The sequence below is a fragment of the Mus caroli genome, unplaced genomic scaffold, assembly GCF_978045245.1.
Source record: "Mus caroli unplaced genomic scaffold, Mus_caroli_1 scaffold_14, whole genome shotgun sequence".
Classification (NCBI taxonomy): Eukaryota; Metazoa; Chordata; class Mammalia; order Rodentia; family Muridae; genus Mus; species Mus caroli.
The window spans coordinates 84,985,504-85,008,852 of record NW_028227269.1 but is presented as its reverse complement, the minus strand read 5'-3'; the positions used below and the strand labels follow the sequence as shown (position 1 = coordinate 85,008,852).

Sequence of the window (23,349 nt, the reverse complement as noted above, 5' to 3'; positions counted from 1 at the left end):
CATGAGCAAAAGGTAACCCAGGACATCCCCCTTTACCCCATTTCTCCCCAGAATGTGTCCTTAGGACTGTGTGACCTTGTTCTCCATCCTTCCAGACCCAAGAGCATAGGGAAAAACTGGTGATGTTCAAAACCACATTTCCAGGTCGTTCTTCCCCTGTCTTATCCTTTCTCCTTTTAACATAGATCATAGTCTTCCTCATTTAATGTAGATCTCCTGTAGCCCAGGCTAGCCTCCAACTCTATATGCAGCTGAGGATGCCCTTGAACCCCTGATTCTCCTGTCATCACAAGGGTTGGGATTGCAGGCATGCACCGCTATGCCCAGTTTCAGGTATCTACACAGTCAGGTAAAAAAAAAAAAAAAAAAAAAAAAAATCTCAAACCAGAAACCCAAAGTGAATTAGCAAAAGAATCAATAATTTTAAAAACTAATACATGAACTCCATTTAATTTGAGCAATTGAAAATTAAAGTGCCACATGTAAGGAATACTTTATGTTACAGATATGAAGCTCTGGAATGGCAGTGCTCGGTGTGACTTTGGAGTGTCACCTTTGCTCTGTTTAAAATGCCATGTTTTAGTAAAATGCCGGTTACCAGCTGCCAGCCAGCTGTTTCTGTAATGGTCTAAAGAGGACCATGCTAAACTGTTAAACAAAAAATTTTTTATCTCATTTGAAGCCGGATGATAAAAACAAAACCTCGTTAGAGTTCGCGCAACTCCTCCCCTTTGGCCCCTGAATAAGATGATATTGAAGAATAAAATAACATATTCTAGAAGCCCATTCCCAGAAATGGCTCCATCCTGGCCGGCAATGCTGAATGAAAGCCGGGAATAGAAAAGACCCCACTCTGGACAAAGCTGAATGTAAGATGGAACAGTCAGTTTTTTTGGGGGGGGGGCCTTAATGAACAAAAAAGGGAAATTTGTTTTTTAAGATCAAAATCTATACAGGTTTTAAAACACAACAAAATGAAGAGTGCTTACGCACTCTCACACACATATATTCACCTTCTGAAAAACAAACTTTAGATTTACATAATTTTAATTTACACTGAGATGATCCTAATTGTAAGCTGTTCAGCTGACCATTCATTCCCCCTACCTTATCTTATCAAATCCCATACAGAAAGGACAGATGAACTACAGTTTATTTTCCTCCATTTAAGAAGCCATCCTACCCTTTAAATTTCAGGTTTTGGTGACATAACTATCCAGGGAGAGCAGAGGACATGGAGGCCTGCAGTAGAATGGCCCACGTCTTCAAGTGTTCCTCGGAATGTAGCCATCTGTTAGAGGGGCAGGTCTGCCTTCACTCTCTAGTCTGCCCCAGTCCAGCTCAGGGTAAGATAGGAAAGAGGCCTCTGAGAAAAGCCAGAATCTTTTGTACCACAGGAACACCAGCCAGTGGGTCCCTCTGTGGTCCCTTCCATACTCTGGATGTCAAGGTGAGAGTTTTTACTGGAATGTCGCCAGACCTGATCTCAGCTTAGGCAAGGGACAGGCAGGCAGCTTTTTTTTTTTTTTTTTTTTTTTTACACTGTCATTCCTTTTAAAGGGGGCGATGCCTATAGTGCATGCTTGTAAACATGGGCACACACAGCTCTCCAGAGCATAGTGACCCAGGGCTGCATGCAGCTCCTGATAGGATCACCCAAAGGCTTGACACTTCTTTACCCAAGTTCTTGTAAATTAAAATCTCCTTAAGATCCTCTCTGATATTAATCTTGACCAAGGCAGAAAGGGGGGGGGGGGAAGGAAAGGCGCTCTTGGGGGTGGGGCAGGGAGAAGACCGGTTGAACTCAATGACCAGCTCTCTACAAATCTCAGAGCAGAACAGCAGAAGCCGGGCTGCCTTGCAGAGCACACACTCATGAAGAGCTCACGCTAGGGGGAAGCAATCACTTCCTGCAAGCTGATTGTGGCGGAGACTGATGAGATGGGTGAATACAAGCCCCTGCCCCTGAGCCCCAAGTGCTCCGGGCAGCAGTCATCAGGAGTTCTTTCCAGAGCTCTGCTTTCTCCAGTACTGTGACTCCCAGGGTCACAGAACCAACTAATATGCAGCCAAAGGCTCCCAGCACCGTGTCACGGTGTGACCAGGAAAACGGGGAAGGAAATGTCCCAGCAGACAAGAATTGAGGGTCACTAACACAGTGTCCAAGGGAAGAAAAATCTCCAAGTACCAACCTCTCCCACTCATTGCCGGGAGAGCCCCTCCAGAGGAAGGGGTCTGGTCTCAGCACAGCTCTGCTGTGGTCAGCGAAAGATCAGTGGGCCCCACTGGTGGCAAGAGACAGGCTGGTCCTTCGAGGGTTAATCTGCCAGGCTAGCTATCACAGGGGTCACTGAGATGTGCAGAGAAGTTGAGCATCCCAGTCCCCCATGGCTGGTCTGCTAATTACATTTGCAATTATAAGCACCACAGCCTCCCTGCACAGGGACCCGACCACATTGGGCCAATGGGGCAACCAGATGTAACCCGGCCCCAGGCCACTCTGGTTCCACCAGGAGACACTAGGGCCAGCTGAAGCCTGTGGCCCTACCTCTGAGGAATGGTCCTCTATGTAAGCATTCCATAGAGCTATGAGTGTGTTGGACAGAGGTGGGAAACTCAGCAGGCTTAAAGAAGGTTCTTTAAGGGGTCACGGATGTATAACACACACACACACACACACACACACACACACACACACACACACATACACACACACACACACACACACACACACACACACACACACACACACACACACTCCCCTTCAGAGCTGGAAGCAGCAGGCATCTCAAGGGCACACAGCAGAATGTTCAGGATGCTTCCAAGCTGACTGACTGGTTTGGCTGCAGCCCATCCTCCTCCACTCTACCCTATGGCTTCCAGGGAGCAATCTACAGACCCTGCACCCACTGCCCATGCCTGCCCAGGCACTCCTGGGGAGTTACAGAGAAGGGACACTAGGAGCTAAACATTCCAGCCAAGCTGGAACATTGCAATAACATTGAGTTCAGAGTCATCGGAATCCAAGCCCATCAGCAGGGCTCGTTAATGCTGGGCAGAGCTTCTATGTATGTGGGAGGAGCAGTTTGAGGGTCTCCTGCTGAGAGAGATGGGCAGACCTCAGGAAAGCTAGCAGGTGAGGGAGGGCATCAGAGTCAAGGCCATTCAGGGTACGGGTCTGGGTTTATTTGAAAAGGTAGGTCATGGCCTAAAGATCTACCATTCTTTCCTTTAAAATTTGGACCGTGGCTTAATCATCTTGAGATGACAAGTTCTTACAGCTAAGTTCTAGGGAGCCAGGCCAATAGCACCCTGTGCCTGGTCCGTGTGCTGTTGGCCTGACACTCTCCTTCTGCAGCCTGCCTGCTCCCAGGTCTTCCCCAGTTACCCTCTCAGGTACTACCACAGCCTGGAAATGATAGAGAACCCTGCTCCAGAGAAGCAAGACATTTTGCAGAGGACCAAGGAAAAAGAGAAACTTTTCAATGACTTTAGGTTCTCCTCAAAAGCCATCTGACAAAACGTCCGGCTACAGGAACTTGAGGCCCAAGCATGTGAGAGCTTGGTTGAGGACAGGGCCCTCCGAGAAGGCTGAGGGTGACATTAACACACTGTCACAGCTTCCACCCCCTCCTACATACACTGTCCCGAAAGTCTCCTCTGTCCCTTTTCTCGACTAAATGGGATATTTATTGATCACTCCAAATCAATAGAATGAAAAGGTTCCTGTTTGGGGGATCAAGTTTTTCTCTCATGCATGCTCTTATAAAAGAAAATCTCTTACACACACACACACACACACACACACACACAATTATAATTATTGGCAGAATAGAAAATTGTTTCTAAGATGAGAGGAGGAATTGGTAAAATAATCTACCCCAAGAGGAAATTTCCAAGGAGATTAGAGCTGTCACCGACCCGGAAGGGCCTCAGTCCTGACTAGGGCCCTGTGACACTGACCTAATGTTTTTTCTATTTATTTCCTCAGGGCTGACCAACTCTGGCTAGCTATACCACTATCCTCTAACCCCTCTGGACACCTCCAGAGGAGTGCAGACACAGAAAGAGTTCCTTTCTGGAGCCCCCTCCCCTGGAAAACCACGACTAATGCCTTCTCTCTGATTTATTTTCAAATGTACCATTAAAAATTAATTCCCCCCTTTGTTTTTCTCCAGGTCACTGATTTTGAATTACCATGTGGCATTTTTCCTACGTGTGAACCCACATATTTTACCTTCAGGACAGTTTGTTCTTTGTTTCCTTAACAACATCGGAGTGCAATGGTCCTCCTCCTCAGAAGGTGGCAACTGTACCCCCACCCCACCCCACCCCCAGATGCACACATCGGGGTTCTGTGCCTCCGGTCTCCAGTCAGTGCCTCATTGAGTCATTCCTACACAGGCAACTCACAGGAGAGGACACCCAGCCTGCCTGTGTACATAAAACACTGATTTGGAAAGGAGAGGCAGTCACCTCTGGGACGGACTATGGGAAAATGAAAAGGAAGGGCAGGAAGGCAGGAAGGTACACACGTGCATGTTCATTTCTCACTTGGGACGGTGAGGATGACACAGAGAATGTGACAAATGTTCTCTGTCTTAGGAGGGGACAGGAGAGCAGCACCCCCACCCACAACTCATACTCCCTGTGCCCTTGGGCTTTCTAAAGTCTGAGAATGTCAATGAATCCACACAGGGTAAAAACCATCTATACAGAGCACATGATGTCCCCACCACCACCACCACACACACACACACCACCCCATCACGGGTTCCCTGAGAAACATAGCCTGTAATAAATGCATGCCACCATCCTTCCAACACACCAGAGTGTGCAGCACCCCCCCCCCCCCACACACACACACACTTCCCCTTCTCCCCGGTTTTGTTACTTTGCTAGAGGAGGCTCCAAAGCTGCCTGCTTCCTCCACATACCAGCCTCTGTCCTCACCATGCTCACATTTATGCCCCGGCACCTCTGTACCAAGGCAAATGCAAACCACAGCTTCAGCAAACACCTGCAAATGAACTACTGGTTATAGCTTGGAGCTGCAGCTCGGAAGGTCCTGGGTTTGGGGTTGTTTGTTTGTTTGCTTGCTTTTTCTTTTTAAGCAAGCACACTTTTGACTTTTGGTATGGCTCATGGATGGAGAAGCTATTGTTTATTGTTATTATTATTTTGAAGAAGAAGAAGAAAAAAAGGAAGAAAGAAAGAAAAGAAAAGAGCCAGAAAGGGGAGAGAATCCACACCACTGCCAGGCTACTCTATAAATGATTTTTGCCTTACACCTCTAAGACCTTGGCTCCATCGTCCTGTTTGTTGCCTCCCTGGGAGTCGCCTCTTAAGGAGACTCCCCAAACTGTAATTCTCCCCAAACTGTAATCAGGCCTTCTGAGGGTCTGCTCAATACTATTCATGCATACATTCTGGCCCCTGCTTGCACACACAGTCTCATATTGATCGATGATGACTTGAGCTAGGGACAAACACAGAGATATTTCAGGCTCAAGGGAAGAAGTCACCTCCGGAGAAAGGGAGCCTAAATAATTTAAATATCCAATATTTGACGTACTTGGTAATTTTATGTGAGGAAATGTCCAACAAGCATTCCGGTCCACACCCCTAAATCTCCTCTTCTCTCTGGGGTTCCCGAGGTTCTCATACTCCCTTGGGGAGGAGTCTGACCTTCCCCAAGCAAAGAACCCCTACTCCCACCCGGCAACTCCAGAAGCAGCATAACCTTGAAAGAGAATTGAAAAGCCACCTTTCAAGCTGATGGAAATCAGAATCCATTATAATTAAAGACCGCTTTCCTTTCCCTCAACACCTCCTAAAACCTCTGTTTAAATTCTGCAGGTATCTAAAAAGAACTCTTCGCAGCGGGGAAATCCCTGAAGAGAAAGGGTCACTGTTTCTGGGGTGAGGTAGGGGGCAGGACAGCCCTGCTATTAACACAGCAGCCTGGCTGCTAAGTTGCCTCCTCGCGCTGGCCCGGGCAAGTGGAGGTAGTCTCCGAAGCGGAGGTGGAGGGTTCGAAACTTCACCTAACCAGAGGTGGTCCACACACAGCCTTTATCTTAAAGCTGTCTCCCAAGTTCTTTGGCGGGATGGTGCGTGGAAAGGGTGGGTGGTGTGGAAAGGAAAGGGCCGTGATAGGGAAGAAAACCTGAGTCTGTACGTTTCGTTCAGGGGGGAAAAAAAGGAAAAAAGAAGGAAAAAAAAAAAGAAAAGAGAGAGGGGGCGTTGAGGGTGGAATAAAGAAAAACAGAAAGTTACTTAGGAAACCTGCCCGTGAGGAGCTAGAGTTTTCATTAGATTCTTTTTAATCTTAATTATTAAGCCTGCGGAGGATCATTTCCAGGACCGCACAACGAACGCTCCGAGTTCCACCGAAGCGCGATGGGACGCGGAGCGCCAGAAGGGAGACCCCGGCAGGTGCTTGAGCAGGTGGCACAGCCACCTTGGAGAGCGCGGGTGGCCCGTGTGATAGTCGAGGCTTAGGGTCATTTCTCCCTTTCCCACCCGGTACGCTCGGAAAACTGTCCCAAGACCCCGGAGCTACCCAGAGTTGTGTCTGGTCCCCGCAGCCTCAGCCACCCGTATAGCTCACTTAACCGACGTACTGGCGTTGCTCAGCCCGCGGCAGGGGAACAACACCCGATATGCTGCCCCCAACGTCCACCCGACTTCACCTCCGCAGCACGGAGCGAGCCACCGGGCTCCCGGTGGGACACCGGTCCCCAAGCAGGACGCGCGGAGCGCAGCGCTCAGGGCCCTGCCGTGCCCCAGGGGCTCCTGAGGACCGCCACCCAGAGCGCGTCCCGCTGGGACCCCCGCGCCCGCACAACGTTGGTCGCCTGTAGTTCCCCTCACTGGACCCCCAGCACACCTGATTTTTCTGGCCCTGGCTGAAATCATTTTGGGTACCCAGGATAGAAAGCAAAGCGCCTGTGGGGAGGATTCCTAGGACGGGACAGAACACCCTTGCGGTCACTTTCCCGCACCTGTTCTGGGCTTCCGCCTGCCCGTCACGGAAATGGTGATATTTGTCACCGCGGAGCAAATTTAGAGTGAGCGAGAAAGCGCCGCTGTTGTCTAAAAGTAAGGGCTCATGAAAGATGATGTGGGAAAAGTTAAGAGGAGGGTTTAAGAAACCCCGAGCAAGTGTGCGGTTTGCCCCCTCCTACGTCCGGAGCGCCCCTCCTAGGTCCCTGCCACTTCAGGAATGTGTAGAAGAGGAACTGCGACATCCAGGATAGAGACACTTGGATGGGCAGAAGGACAGACAGACAGAAGGAAAAGTAAGGCACCTACTGGTTGTGGTAGCCAAGGGGGTCCGGGATGCAGAGTTCGGACACGTCCATCAGTCCCGTTTTAGCATTCCCAGTTGGAGGAGAAAGGCGGCGAGCAAATCACGCGGAAGACGAGTGAAGGGCACAGGCGAGGTGCGAGTCCCGGCCGGCGGGCACGGTGAGCGCGAGAAGGCGGAGTAGGAGGACGCGGACGCGGCGGGGGAGCCGGAGGCAGAGAGCCGCGCGCAGCTCCGCGCTCCCACTCATCCGCGCGCTCAGCGAACGGGCAGAGGGGACGCGAAGCCGTGGAGGAGGCTGGGGCGCCCGACACTTGGAGCCCACTAACCCTACTGTAGCTTTAAGGCTGAGAGACTGATGTATGATTTGGCTCCTATTGGCTATCTCTCAGGGGCTGGACTTAAAGTGACAGAATCGAGCTGGGGTGGGGGAAGGGGGGCCAGCCCAAGAGACTTCAATGGAATAGGACACTCCCGCGGGCATGCAAGGTCCCCACCTCCTATGGAGTAGGAAGGCTGGATTTTAGAGTCCTAAAGCTTGTGTTCTTGCTTTTGCAGCTGAAAAACAGAAGGGAAATTCAAACTGCTTGGTGGGACTGTTGGAAGGGAGGGTGCTAACATACTCACCAAGCCTGCCCCCACCTCCCCCAACACCAGTACAAAGCTCTATGAACCGACGGGCTTGCAAACCCCCTCTGAGTTTCTTGGAACTGGTTTGTTCTCTAAATTAAAAACGAGTCACATTCCTCCCCATCACCACCATAGAGAAGCGGCCAGTGGCTTAGAAATTCGCAGGCTCTAACCTCGCGTTGAAGGGTCAGGCCGGCAGGTGAGGTGCAGCCAGCCAGAGGAGAGAGAGATTCCCCTTCCCTTTGTCCTATCACCTGGGCCAGTCTGCTCCGAACCTCTGGCATGTGGCTTGATGCAGGGTGTGTGTCCATAAAATGCCTCGAGACTATGAAAGTCAGGCTTTGCCCATTGGCAAATCTCAACAGTGCACTCAGGCCCCAGGCTCCAGGCATAAATCCCTGTCTGCTTGGGAAAACATGATTGGCCTTTTAAACCTCGAACTTACCTGTCACAGCTTCTCCCAGGCACTCGTGACACTTTCAAACGCACACCTGAATTCCCAGCTATCAGTGCACCTGCAGCCCTGTCTGCCTCTCCCTCTATGAACCAGAACATTATGGGCCACCACTGTACCAAAATGAGCCATAAGTCAAGTCTCAACTCCTTGTGGGGCTTTTCACCTTGGGGATATGCCTGCCACAGGGATAATAATCAATTTGATTATGTGTGCTGGTGTGGATACAGAATTATTTAAAAGGGGGAGGAAAAGCCCTCAGGAGAGAGTATTACCTTAGTCTCTACAAAAGACAATGAACAGTGTTGGGGGTGTGTGTGTGGGGGGGGAGACATAATTTTATCACCAAAATAATGACTAAGTGGAGTGTACCTGTAGGCAGTGCTGTGTGTTTGGGGAATAAAGCCGGGAGGGTGGGTGCTGAGAGCCTCAGGAGGGGTTAGCCACTGTGGAGGGACTTAAGGGAGTAGGTGCTGGCTTCAAGGGGCGATGTTTGACTTGAACAAATGCACTAGTCAAGGCTGGGGAGGGCAGCTGACACTGTCCACATGTGCTGAAGTGGAGGAAAGTGTGGGGTGGACCTGAGGCATCACATCAAGGGATGGACAGGGATGTTTGCCCTATCAACAGACCTCCAGCAGACCTGCATCATTAAAACAAAACAAGCAAATAAACAAAACCCAATAGGTATTTTATTAGAGACAAATCGACGCAGAGGTATTGTCCTTGAGTTGGTTTCTACATGACTCCCATCTCTTGTGAAGGCCTCATTGACGGGCTTCTCTGAATTCTTCCTTTCCCTGAGCACACATGGGGCTTGGCAGGGTTTTGAAAATGCACAGTTAATGACTCCTGTTGCAGTGAGGAATGAAGCCTGCTCTTTGGCCTGTATGGCCATGGACACATGAAAAGATGCTGTAGGTGACTCTGTACCCCTCCACAGCCCATCACTATAGAGGCCATCTAATAGACTCCCCCTCTCCCTCCCAGACAGCACCCACATCTTCTGCCAGTCACACTGTTTCAAGTTGCTTAACACAGTTAGCAATCACGACTTTATTGATGTGAGAGGTACCGCCCCTTCTCCATAGGTTGGAAGTCTCATGAGAGGAGTGACTGCGCGCGCACACATGATGTTCACTGGAGAATTCCAGCATCCTGTACCCAGCAATGCGCTGTGAAGAGTGGCTCACGGACAAAGGTTACACAGCAAGATCTTTTGGGGGGGGGGAATCCTTTTCCCAGCACACAGATGTACGCCATACTGGCTCGACGTGCCAGGCAGTGACAGCTACAGCCCGTACTCAGCCCCAAAACACAGGGGGAGGAGGGGCCTGCAGTGCACTGTGTAGTTTTGCCACGAGGTTCACTAGGAGGGGTACGTTCAATGCCTTTCCAGCCTTTCAACTCATGATAGGTTGATGGGGATGTAACCCCACCCTGAGTGGAGAAGCACCTGCATTTAGAACTCTAAATCAGGTTTGATAAATGGAGAGCTTCGTGCACTTCCCTGTGTGCAGAATTGTCCTTCTCCAGGTCACACAACAAATACTGGCAAAACATGCCAGCCAGGGTCTGGATCTCTGCTTAAAACCACCTCTCAATGTGTGCAGACAGGTCTCTCTCCTTTCCCTGCCTCCTCCTTCCCTGAGCACAACTTCTTTCAGAAGTTGTGAGGTCACTAGCATGAACCTCTGGATGTATTACACTGGGGTCTGGGCATCTGTGTCTACCTCTGACATCATGGTGGAGTCCTGAGAGGGCAAAAGGGATTGCTAGTTGGTGAAGACCAATTTCATGACCTGCTCTCCTGCCCTAATATACTGTCTACAACCCTGGCCATTTAATGCAGCCTACTATACCCCCAAACCCCGTGTTTCCCTTTGGATGGAAAGCTCCAAGTATGCCATGAGTTCAATCAATCCACAGGTCCACACGGATCCATCCTACCTGGTCTCCATCCTTAGTGTTGCCACATGTCTGCACCTGGGTCTTTTGCCATCTTGGCAACCACTCCAAGCACAGCAGCCCTTGTCCCTGGTGTGGTGCAAAGCACACCTTTGTTCCATCAGAGCCCAGTTTCGATTTTATCCTCCATCCCTTGGGACAACCTCCCCAAGCCAGCCTTCTATTTTCCACAAATAAGGTTAAATGTCTGGCAAGTTCCATAATTTCCTCCTCCCATATGCTCTAAGACCAACTGCTAAATGAAGTTGTTTGTATCTCTCAAGCCACAAAAACTCAACGGAACTGGTGGACCCAGTTTGTTCTCTCCCCCACACCCAGAGTTCAACGGCCTCATCATTGAATAAGACACACCAGGCAGTTTTAGGACATCTATCCTCTGGTCACTGAGTCCAGCAGATATTAGGGCTCACAGTTTGGTTCTGCCATCCCTCACCCATTCCCACATCTCCTGAAGTCAAGGGTGCAGGAGAGAACAAGGCTGTGGGGGAAACACCCAACGTGTACACCCACGCTTCTTACCACCAGTCCGGGAAGAGGAGGCTGACTCCATGGAATTGTTTGGATCATAAGCCAAACCCGACTCTGCTCCAGCCCACGGCGAGGACTGGAGAAGGCAGATCCTGGGAGGGCATCCATGGACAGTCCACAGTGACTAAGACAGTCCCGACCAAGACAGTGACCTTAGCCTGAGCATCTCTGAGGACCATGTGTCATGGGCTCCAGGCTGGAGGAATGTCCCCAGCCACACACCTCTGCAGACCTGCTGCTTTCTCACATGCTTGACTCTGGGTATGGAGTTATATCATCCAGTGGGGGCCAGCAGACTGCCAGCCCATTGGCTGGCACTTGTGCCAAGGATCATAAGGAACTGATAACACTAATACAATGTGAGTTTGTGCTCTGTAATAGTCTCCTGCTGACAGACAAATGCTACAGAGACATGATGGCTTTTCCTGAAGCTCTAATGGGCCATTATTGGGGCTAGAAAGCTTGTGTTGTATTAGCACTGTCAACATAACACCAAAAACTATGAAGGGGGAGGGGGATCTTGAGTTGATAAATGCTTAATACTACTATCTGTAATCCATACCAAGGGTCTTGGAAGAAAGTCCAGATGTTTCAAAACTCTGTTACCCGTCCCCTCATTATGTACCCCAAAGATCTCATGCTCCCCAACACAGCTGAATAGTATATTAAAGCTCCATGCATAACACGCGGATTGAGTCTTCCTGTAGGTCCTGTACAGAAGACAATAGAAGCCAGTAGGGAGAATGAAAGACCAGAAAATTGAGAAATGAAGATTTTCCTTCCTTCCTCCCTATCGCCAGGACAATCAGAGGGCATCATGGCTGTAATCAAATTGTTGACAAAGTTCTGGGGGAGGAAAAGACGTGTTGGCAGGACACAAAGAGAGAGGAGACAGAGAAGTATGGGAGAGGAGAATGAACAAGAAGGAAAACCGTGCCTTGACAGTACCTGGTAGCTAAGAGGCATTGAACAACGAGCTATTGACTGGATGAATGATCTAATTAAGTATTTTCCATTACAGTGCATTCTGGGTTTTTTTCCTCCTTATAACAAAGAAACTTGACCTTATTTTTGTCTGTGTCACATATTAATTTATCATCCAATTTCTTGTGACTCTGGCATCAATTTGAGCACAAAACATCCTTGACTAGAAATGATAATATAAGCAATTCATCTGGGGTATTATTGGTAAAGAAAAACTTCTCAACCGACGATAGTTTAACTACAAATGTCCCGCTGAAAATGGAAAATTGGACTCTGTTTACATTTCTTTTTAAAAATTCCGTGTGTGTGTGTGTGTGTGTGTGTGTGTGTGTGTGTGCGTGTGCGCACCATGGGACATGTGTAGAGGTCAAAACTCTGTTACCTGCTCTCCCATCACACACCCCAAAGATCTCATGCTCCCTAGCCAGCTGAATAGTATATTAAAGCTCCCTGCTCAGCACTCAGATTGGTTCTTCCTGCAGACCCTGTGCAGATGACAAGAGGTTAGAGGACAAGTCCTAAGGGTTCGTTTTGGCCTTTTAGCAAGTAGGGCCCAGGAATCAAACACAAGTTATTGGGCTTGGTGGCAGGTGCCTTTACCCACTGTGCCACCACACACACACACACACACACACACACACACACACACACACATTTACTTTCCCCATTTACATTTTTAGTTTCAAGTATAACTATTTTAAATAAAACATAAAATACATGAAACTTTGGGGGAAATTAAACCTAACACTGAAATGTTATTATCAAGTAAAAACACAAAAAAATCACATCAGTTGAATCTGTCGCAGTACTGACACCAGAATTCAAAACTGGTGAGTTCCAGGCCAGGGCTACATAACAAGAGAAAAGGAAAATCAAAATTGGAGTCATTTGAGCTAGGTGTGGCAGCACGTGCTTGAGATTCCAGCCAGGGGGCAACTGAGACCAGGGGAGTGTGAAGTTTGAGACAAAACACATCAACAAGGCAAAATAAAAACACAAACCAAATAGATGCCTATGATCAACTAGGGATCGTGTAACATGTTTTGATTTCCTAATGATGCAGTTAAATAAAATGCACTTTGCTTTAGCTCTCTCGGAATGTCTTACCGAGATTGGCATGGGGGTGACGGCTTCCAGGCTTTAGGGGGAAAACATGAAAGGTTTTGTGAAGTGTAACGTGCTATGCCTATGCAAGACATGATAAAGAAGATAGCCTTCAATAGAGCTCTGATAGGTGCAATCTCAGGCCCACTTCTGCCTTTACAGATGTATGATGTAATTAAGCCAATCCCCTTGGTGAGCTCCCCCACTGCTCTCAATGATGCAATTATGAATGGGTCAGTAGCAACTCCAGATGAAGGCTGGAGCTTTGCAGGCAGGACCATCCATAGTATCTTTCTTCTTCATGAGCACCTGGAAACCCGAGACCACAATAGGTTCCCTGACTTAGGAGGAAACAAGGCAGAAAGCGAGGCTGCAGGAGAACCAAAGCGAGTTTAGAAAGATGAGTAAAAAGGCAGTCACCAATCCAAGATTTAATATGGATAAACACCAGTAATACACTTGTCAGGGATGACCCTCCGAGCCACAGACTGTAGGATGGCTGCGGGAAAGAGCAGCGAAGCAGAGAGACACCTGGGGTCAGCGTAGATAGCACATTAAACATGGGCACAAGGTTCAATGGCATGATAAACACGGCTTTTGGGTAATTCCGCCAGACCCAGCAGAGCAGGGAACAGCAGTAATTCCTCTTTACACCTGCTGACTGAAGGTGCCGGTGAGGTTTATACTCAACCCCAGGGACTTGCTCTGAAAGACAACTGCAAACCTGGCAATGAAGGGACTTGAAGAAAGGAGGCGTCAGCAGCATTTTGGAGGGCATGTGAACCCCAGAGAGAAAGGGACAAACACGGGACAAGGAGGGGCGGGCTCTCTGGCCTACCAAAGCACAGATGTTTGGGTCTGAGTCTCACTGACTGGTCCCTGCTTTCTCTCCCCTGCAGCTGTCTCCAGAGTCCCCCAAACTCTGTCCTTTTGGCTCCCCTCTATGGATGGCGTTGGGGGTAGGGCCTCTCTTCTCTTCTTTTGTTCTAGTTTTTTGGTTTGTTTTAGACAAGGTCTTACTGCATAGTTACTGGCTGGCCAGGACATTGCCATGTAGACCAGGTTGGTCTTCAAGCTGGGGGCAAGCCTCCTGCTCCTGAGTGCTGGAATTAGAAGTGTGAAGTACCAGGGCTGAGACAAGACAAAACTGCCTGGATCTGTGACTTCTTACTTAAAGCTCCTGCTACTCTCCTTGGGCCTTTTTGGGTGGGGAGGGGCTATAGATGAAGGGTGGTCCTTGTGGCCCTGAATCACTTACTTGCCTGCTGTGTAGACTCTAAGGAAGGGCTGAATGCATGCCTGCCTGTGTTGAGCAAATGCTGTTCTTCCTTTCTCTGGTTTGCTTTGCTTAGTTCGACTTGTATTTGATCCAGACGGACTTTTTTTTCCTGGGAGTTCTCCATTCCTATCGCAGAAGATTCATCTTCGTGCTTGCTTTCTAGGGGATGGAACTCAGGGACTTGTACACTAGACAAGTGGTCTACCACAGTGTGGTAGGCCTTCAAGCCCATATCCTTCTGAGACGGGGTCTTGCTATGTAGTCCCCGCTGGCCTGGAACTATTTGCCCACCTCTGCTTTTTCAGTGCCTAGATTACAAACATGTGCAGCCACACCAGTATGCTCACTCCTAAAGTGGCCAGAACTCAGTCACACACTCCCCTTCCAATCAATCACTGCCAATGAAGAACTATCCTATCAGGACTACCTTAAAAACGTATTTACTCACAGGAGGGGAAGGCTCAGTTTTCTTGAACACATGAATGCTTAAAACCAAGGTATTCAATTCTGTTAAAGAAAGTAGAGGTGGTTCATGGGTGGGCAACTCCGGTAGAGTCTCCCACAACTGGTGGTGTATCATGGGCAGGTGATGGGATCAGATTATCATGTCTGTGAGCATAAATAGGACCCTAGTTTATATGGATACAGAAACAAAAATAAAATGGGCTGAAAGTTAGGTTGCTTTTTAATAAATAGCATTTTCTCTAGCAAATCAAAACTACTGATTTAAAAAAAAAAACAAACTCCTCCCAAGAAAGTCTTTTGCTGGCCAAAGTCCTAAGCAATTGCTGCAGTTGAAGGTGTACACACCTGCTATGTGTGCATACAGAGGCTGCAGTTGCTGGTACTCACACCTACTATGTTGTGCACACAGACATCTGAGGACAACTTTTGGAAGTTAGTTCTTTCCTTCCACCATGTGGGTTCCAGGCACTGGCACTAGTGTTTCCAGACATGATAGCAAGTGCCTCTAGCAGGCGAGCCTCTAGCAGGCAAGCCAGTTGTCTGGCTCTTGCCTTAAACTCCCAATCATCCTGCCTGTCTTCAAAGGATTCCACCAGGAGATATCACAGTGAGTTCTGAGAACTTCTTCCCATAGATAAATAATGGTCATCTCCAAGGCCCTGAAAGGGTCCAGAGCTGCTCACAGAACTGTCATGATCTGCCCCTCTTACCATTTTTCCAAGTTGAATAATTCTGCCTTTTGTCAAATATCACCAATGAAGACTTTCTATTTTCTTCTTCCTTCCCTTTCTCCCTCTCTCCCTCTCTCCCTCTCTCCCTCTCTCCCTCTCTCCCTCTCTCCCTCTCTCCCTCTCTCCCTCCCTCCCTCCCTCCCTCCCTCCCTCCCTCCCTCCCTCTCTTCCTCCCTTCCTCTCTCCTTCTCTCCCTCCCTTCCTCCCTTCCTCCCTTCTCTCACTACTCAGCCACAGTGTTGGTCTCATGTAACCTAAACTGGTCTTAAACCCCTTAGATAGCCAAGGATGGCCTGGAACCCCTGACCCTTCTACTTCTACCTCTCAAGTGCTGGATTTAAGACAGTCTGTTTCTTAGTTAGTCTTATGGTGGACTTTCTGTTTGGACCTGTGCCTTAGCTCTTGTTTCATGACCAAGGAAGCTCTTATAAAAGAAAGTATTTAATTAGGGATTTGCTGACTGTTTCACAGGGTTATGCTCATCATGGCAGGCAGCAGGCAGACATGGAGCTTGAGCAGTAGTTGAAAGCTTTACATTCTGATCCACAGGCAGCAGGCAGAGATAGATAGATGATAGATAGATAGATAGATAGATAGATAGATAGATAGATAGATAGATGATAGATGAGATAGATAGATTATTGATAGATAGATTATTGATAGATTAGATATATAGATAGATGATAGGTAGATAGATAGATAGATTATTGATAGATAGATAGATAGATTATTGATAGATAGATTATTGATATATATATATATAGATAGATGATAGGTAGATAGATAGATAGATAGATAGATAGATAGATAGATAAATAGATAGATAGATAGATAGATAGATTATTGATAGATAGATTATTGATAGATAGATATATATAGATAGATGATAGGTAGATAGATAGATAGATAGATAGATAGATTATTGATAGATTATTGATAGATATATATATAGATAGATGATAGGTAGATAGATAGATAGATAGATAGATTGATTGATAGATAGATTATTGATAGATAGATTATTGATAGATAGATATATATAGATAGATGATAGGTAGGTAGATAGATAGATAGATAGATAGATAGATAGATAGATAGATAGATAGATTTACTATGCTTAGCATGGGCTTTTGAAATTTTAAAGCCACTCCTCCAACAAGGCCACATCTCCTGATCCTTTCCAAACAGTTCCACTAGCTGGTGATTAAGCTTTCAAATATATGGACCTATGGGGACCATTCTCATTCAAACCCACCACAGTTCATCATTAAAGATTCATTTTCATTGTGATTCACTTTTCAAGCCACACAAGGAGTGTACTAATTATGCTGAGTTTTCTGGCTCAGTGAGCTGGAAGGTGCGCAAGCCAACATTTTTGAGTGTCCACTCAGAACCGGCCACTAGACACTGCCCCACAGTTTATTCTTACCGCAGAGTAAGCAAGACACTCTGCAGCTAGGGTTGGTACCAGTGCCCTCCTCTTTCTGCCTCAGGAGGGAACTGAAGGTCTGCAGGTATATTGTTCAGGGCCAGAAGAAAATCTAGAGTTAAAAACCAAGCCAAATCCACCCTGAATTTACTCTGTTACCCTGCTACCTTCAACAGAATCAATATCAGTGGCTTTGGGGGCTAGCTTGGGAATCTAATCAGAATGGATAACAGGGGAAATTTATGCTTTGCACAGCCAACAGATTTATGTCAGGGCTTTAGCAAAACAGCCTGTTGGGAGGGCCCTTGTGAACCAGACCTAGCTGCATGGCACATGGGTTTAGCAGAACACACCCAGCTCTTACTGAAGAGTTCTTTCAAATTGGAATGAGGCTTGTTATCAGCAGGGAGGGGAGAAAATCTGAGAAGGAATGTGGTGTTGAGGAAGGGACTACCCAGTTATGGATAGAAGCCAGAGGGTATATTTTAGCTTTCCATGACCCAGAGAAAGTGAAGTGCTGACAGAAGAAGACAGAGGAGGTGATGGAAAAAGAGGACCTTCTGTTGCTAAACCAAAGTTTCCCATCAGGGTCAATGTGCTTGGTTGGGGCAGCTCAAATGGTCAGTATTTCTAAGCCAAATGGATGCTCTTACAATTTTCTGCACAGATACCCAAGAAATGGTACCCAGGAGGTATCTTCTGCCGCTAGGATAGGTCCTAGGATTACATAAGGAAGTTCCTGAGCTATTCCAACTCGAAAGGCTATTCAAGAACAAACAAGTGATTTTATTTTCCTGTTTCTTCCAACATCAACCAGTGCACATTTCCTTTAATTCTGTGGGTCCTGGCTAACTTAACTTATCCATTCCAGTATAGAGAGTGTTTCCTTGCTCCCAATATCAAAGGATGAGCTAGCATGTGGAGTTTTATGGTGTCTTGATTCCTTCATAGCTCTTGATGTCTTCAATCCACAGAAGAGAGACTTGCCACTAGCAGACATGTTTTTGCCTGTGGGATTGCAGAAACACCATTTGAGAGCACTGGTTTTAAGACTTTAAAATAAAGCCCCCAGATAGCTGCCTTCCACTGAAACCGAATCTAGGACCCTGATATATAAAGCAGCCAAAAAGTAGCTATCCAAGTTCAGACGAGAAGGAAAAAAAATGAAACACTCAGTCTGGGGAACCTCCCCCCCCCCCCACTGCATATGTATGTGTTTTGTTTTGCTTTGCTTTTGTTGTTTTGTTTGTTTTCCATCTATTCGGCATCAAGCTGACATCATCTCCATGGCTGGTCTTGAAACACATTCATGACAAGTACCAGGTTCATCCTGATGGATACTGTGACTTGGTTGTTCATGCCTAGTGTCACGGTGTCTACACGGATTGGAGTCAGACACAGAACTTTGTTACTGTGAATGTTATCACTGGCAAAGAACACTGGCTTTGGAGTCTTGCAAAGCTTAGTTCAAGTCTTGGTTATGCTCTTTGTTAACAACATGATCCTGCAGCAATATATACGTCTGTGATGTGACCTCAGTGCTGTGGTTTGTCTAAAGCTGGGCTGGTAGCACATGCTTTAATTCTAGTATTTAGTGGGCGGGCAAAAGCAGAAGCAGTGACAGGCAAATCTCTGTGTTCAAGGTTAGACCAGCCTACATGGTGAGTTCCAGGCCATCTAGGATGACAGAAAACTAATCAATCAATCAATCAATCAACCAATGTAAGGTTGATACGGGTGGGTATGCAGTTTGCACAAGCTGCCTTTACCTCTTCCTTTCCTAAATAGAGGACGGAAGACAGCGAGATTGATCTCCGAAGTGGTGTCTCCCACTGTAACATGCCCTCAGTCCACATTGCACTCCAGCCTGATGAGGCTAGGTGCCCACAGAGAGCATAGAACAACTGGGGAATTGGCTGGCATCTGCTCCTACTAACAATGAGTAATATTCAACGCTTCTGATTCTCTCGTCCTATCTGCAAACCCTCGAAGAGTCTAACCCTTCTCCAAGATGTACCCGGAGCGTGATCATCCCACTGTTCCACTTCGTGTAAGCACCCAACTTAATAACCCAAGGCATGGTTGATCACAGTGAGCCACGGGCTCCCACACAAAGGCAGAGATGAGACCACAGAGGCAAGATCATCCTGAGAGTTGCTGTGGGTCTATTTTGAGTCTTACTGTGATTCATGACAACTCATTCCCCGAGAGAACCTAGTCTTTCAACAGGTATAAAAAGAACTGCCATTCCAGAAGCCTAAGACTTAGCCATGACTGCAAATCCTTGTCTGTCCCCTGTGCAGACAAGGTGTTACTCTCAACCCTTCATCTTGGAAGAAGTATCATCAATATGCAAGTTTAAGCTTTAACCATTTCTGCTGCCAAGGACCCTGGGAGGGAATAGAGAGAGAAAGCCTGCTTCAACCCCCGCCTGCCAGCTCATTGCTCCAGAGATGGAGCTGAGCTGACTGTCTACCATGTCAATAGACTCCCCAGTGCTTTCCCCATGAGTGGCTCAGGCTACAGTCTAGGCGGAGGTGATTGTGGATTGTGACCTCATTTGTCTGGACGCTACATCAAGCCAACCATTCCACCTCTTCCAAGTGCAATTGTCTGAACATGATGACACAGATAGAGCTTCTTAGTGTGTTCTAGGCTACCCCTAATGTGGGAGAACCCCCTGCCCAACTTCTGCAGGAGGAGCTGAGAAGGAACACATCCAGGCATGATGGAGGCCATGTATGAGGTGTGCACTAGTCACTTTTCTATTGCTGGGATAAAACACCATGACCAAGGCAACTTGAAGAAGAAAGCTATTGATTAGTAGTGTGTCCGAGGACAGGGTGGAGCAGCCCAGAAAGGTAACCAGCTATGTACAGAGTTGAGACCTCTTGGGGCAGAGATGTGGCAAATCTTCCTCATCTAAACCTTAGTTGAAGGACTAACAGCAGCTTATAAGATCAGAACTCTGGGAGGTGCCACCAACAAAGGCAATAACTGCTAAACAGATAGGGGGAGACTTGGCCTCTTCTCCCCACATTGCTGCCCCCAGACACTAGAGAGGGAAGAACTGTTGGTCTGATTGGTCAGCACCCAGGACCTTCTCGGGGTCACACCCCAATGGTACTCAGGCCATTGTGTGTTATTTAAAGATTATACATCTGTCAAAGCTTTCACTTGTCCAAATGTTCAGCAGGGCTTCCAGGAGCCACCTCCAAGGTCAGTATTTCTATTCTGTCTCTGCTGTAGTTTGAAGGTGTCCCTCCAAACTCACGTGTAGGAAACGTAATCCTCACTGTAATGGTGGAATGGGAGAGGTAGCCAGGGTGTGTCTTCTTCCTCCCCTTCTTTCTACCATTGGAGGACAGAGACAGAAGACTCTTACCATATACAAGTTATCGACCTTAGACTTCCCACTCTGATAAGAAATACAACTCTGTTCTTTCTGAAGATCTCAGTGTCTGCTTTTTTCTACCTCCTCTGTCTACAGCTGAGACACCAGGGTCTGCTCCAGAGACCTTGAGAGTGTGCAGCCCAGGACACGGGTCAAGGAACCCAGATTAGAACACTGGTGTGGATAGTCGAGGACACGGGCTTTCAGAAACAAACCTTCCCTCTGCCACACTCACGAAGGGATGCTGGGAAGTCAGACACATCCCTACTTTCAGGCCTTGAAGCACTTCAGCAAGTCACTCCGACAGTTGAAAATGGGGACCTGACAGCTGGACACCAGCTTTGTTACCTCTGCCATCCTTTTCTACTGTGTCCCTTGAGAAAAGGCGTGATGACATAAGGAGCTGTAGGGAGCCCTGATGGTTCCTGGATCCAGTTCTCCCTGAAGATGGAATCTGCCCTAGACCCAGAAGCAGCATGACCTTTAGGGATGTTTTCTCCTGGGTCTTGATGTCTTTTACTCCAAAGAGTCCTAGCCAATATGGGCTACACTCTGCCCATACATGTTCTTTCCCCCCTTGTCAACATGCCTGCCTTCCCTAGAGCCTTGCACCACACAATTGCTCAACAAAAGTTTGTCTTTTTTTTCACCCCTAAAAAGAGTTGCATTGGTTGGGCTGGAGAGATGGCTCAGTGGTTAAGAGCACTGATTGTTCTTCCAGAAGTCCTGAGTTCAATTCCCAGCAACCACATGGTGGCTCACAACCATCTGTAATGGGATCCAATGAACTCTTCTGGTGTGTCTGAGGACAGTGACAGTGTACTCATACACACAGACAGACAGACAGACCTGGGGGGAAAAAACCCATTCTTTTGTGTTTAAGTATTCAATGTCAATAATTTAAATTTGTGCCTTTCCCTGTCTTTACACAAGTGTGCCTTCATGTTCCTTTCATATCTAGAAATACCAACACAGGTGTAGATCTCTAACTGAAAGTACTTGAGACCTGAGACCAGAGCTGATTTAGATTTCTCATTAGGGCATATTCGATAAGATATGACAAGTTTGATAAGATTTGACAGATAAGGAGATGGTGGAGAAATAGGAGCCCTGTCTACATGTAAAATTCATGTATGTCTCATAGTCACCTCATGTACACAGCCTGAAGGTAATTCCACACAATTTTTAGTGTGCCCCTTGACCGAGTGTTCTACTTGCATTGTCAAACTGGTGCTTTGAAAGTTTTTCAGATTTAGGGATTAAGGCTCCTCCTATCTCAAGTAGCAGCTTAGGCTAGAGTTTTTAGAGAAAGCATGCATAAATAAGGCCATCAACATAAATTAATTCTGGATGATCACAGGCACTGCTAGCCTCTGTTTGGTTTGGTTTGAATCAGTCTCATTGCATAGCCCTGGATGCCCTGAAACTTACTAAGTAGAGTAGGTTGGCCTCAAACTAACAGGGATCCTCCTGCCTCTGCCTCTGAGTGCAGGGATTAAAGGCATGCACACCCAGCCATTGACTGCTTCTGGAACAGTGGGTAATCCTCTCACCCAGACCTAGTGGCAGTGATAGTCTTGCAGAAGGAGGAACATGTTTTGGTATACATCAGCAACGCCCATCCCATCAGGGACGATAGATGGTGGTGTCTCTTACTCCTCTTTCTGCTTTTTGAGACAGAATCTCACCTAGCCCAGGATGGCCTCAAACTCATTATGTAGCAGAGGATAAACTTAAACTTCTGATCCTTCTGCAGGTTAGTGGTTCTTTTTTTTTTTTTTTTTTTTTTTTGGTTTTTCGAGACAGGGTTTCTCTGTGTAGCCCTGGCTGTCAGGTTAGTGGTTCTTAAGAGCGTTCTGTAGAAGTGGACGTGGTGGTCCATGCCTTTAATCCCAGCCCTTGGAAGGCAGAGGCAGGAAGATCTCTGAGAGTGAGGCCAGCCTGGTCTACATCGAGAGTTCTAGGACAATCATAGCTATATAGGAAAACCCTGTCTCAAAGGAGTGGGGGTGGGGGCTCTGCAGGTACAGCTGTTGAATATCTTCAGGCCCACATCTGCTGTCATCGGTGTTTGAGCCCCACCCTGCAGATGTCTGAATTTCTTCAGTGTTGGAATCACTAATCTAAATTTCAGAAACAGCAATATTTTAAGTCCTTACGTTTTTTTTCTCATAGCCAAATGCTGATGTCTTCAGATTCAAGGAAAAAGCATCTTTTAAAAACAGCCATTACCAAATTATTTTTTTTAATTCAGGTAGAGTCGGGTTGTTTCCTTACTTTTATTAAGAACAATTTACGTTCATAAATAATCATCTATCCTAGGTGTTCAATGAATTCAGTTTTCACGAAACAAACACAGTTATGTCCCTCAAGAAATCAAATATTGCTAGCATCCCTAGTGTCCCCTTGGGCACAACAGCCATGGAATAGAGCTGTCCTGAGCCTAGGAGACACACTGTGTGAACTGCAGTGGGCAGAGCTAGAGAAGTGGCCCAGATACCCTGCAGTTACAGGTGTAACTCCAGAGAACCGCTGTAAGCCCTTGGAGCTTAAAGGATCACGAGTAGGTCTCAGACCTTGAGAACAGTACCTTTCCACTGTTGGACTTTGGGCTATGCCCTGTTTTTTTCTCTCTTAGAGTAAGAAAAGTTGGAATTTTACAGATATTTTAGACAGACTTTAAAGTTTGCAAGAGACTTTGAATGTTTTAAAGAGACTAAATATTTAAACTGTTTGAAATTTTAAAGACTGTGGGACTTTTAAAAGTTGAACTATTTTATATTGTGATATTAATATTAACATACCATTTTGGGGGCAAACGAGAGAGGAAAGGTTCTGGTTGCATAGTGATATGTTTGTGTGTCAAGTCAATAAGGGTTCAATTGCTGTCCAGTTACATTTTATGTCAATTTGACACAAGCTAGGACCATTTGGGAAGAGGGAATTTCAACTGAGAAATACCACCCACTGGATTGTCTGTGAGCAGGCCTGTGGACATCTCTTTTTTATTGATATGGGAGGGACCAAGTCACTGTAGGCTGGTAGTCCTGGGTGCTATAAAAAACTAGGCT

General features: G+C 47.1%; 1 protein-coding gene across 5 annotated transcripts in view; it reads right to left on the bottom strand.

The window, feature by feature from the left end:
• Esrrb (estrogen related receptor beta) overlaps nucleotides 1–23,349 on the bottom strand; it is a 157,306-nt gene that overhangs the window by 88,745 nt on the left and 45,212 nt on the right. The window contains exon 1 of one of the 5 annotated variants that reach the window (XM_021179322.2): nucleotides 7,318–7,602. The exons of 3 other annotated variants lie outside the window; for them this stretch is intronic. In XM_021179322.2, the coding sequence (XP_021034981.1) occupies nucleotides 7,318–7,367 (50 nt within the window). In that variant the 5' untranslated portion in view covers nucleotides 7,368–7,602. Of the gene's footprint in view, nucleotides 1–7,317; nucleotides 7,603–23,349 lie in introns of those variants that run through there. One more of the 5 variants, XM_029484331.1, reaches the window with a different exon arrangement.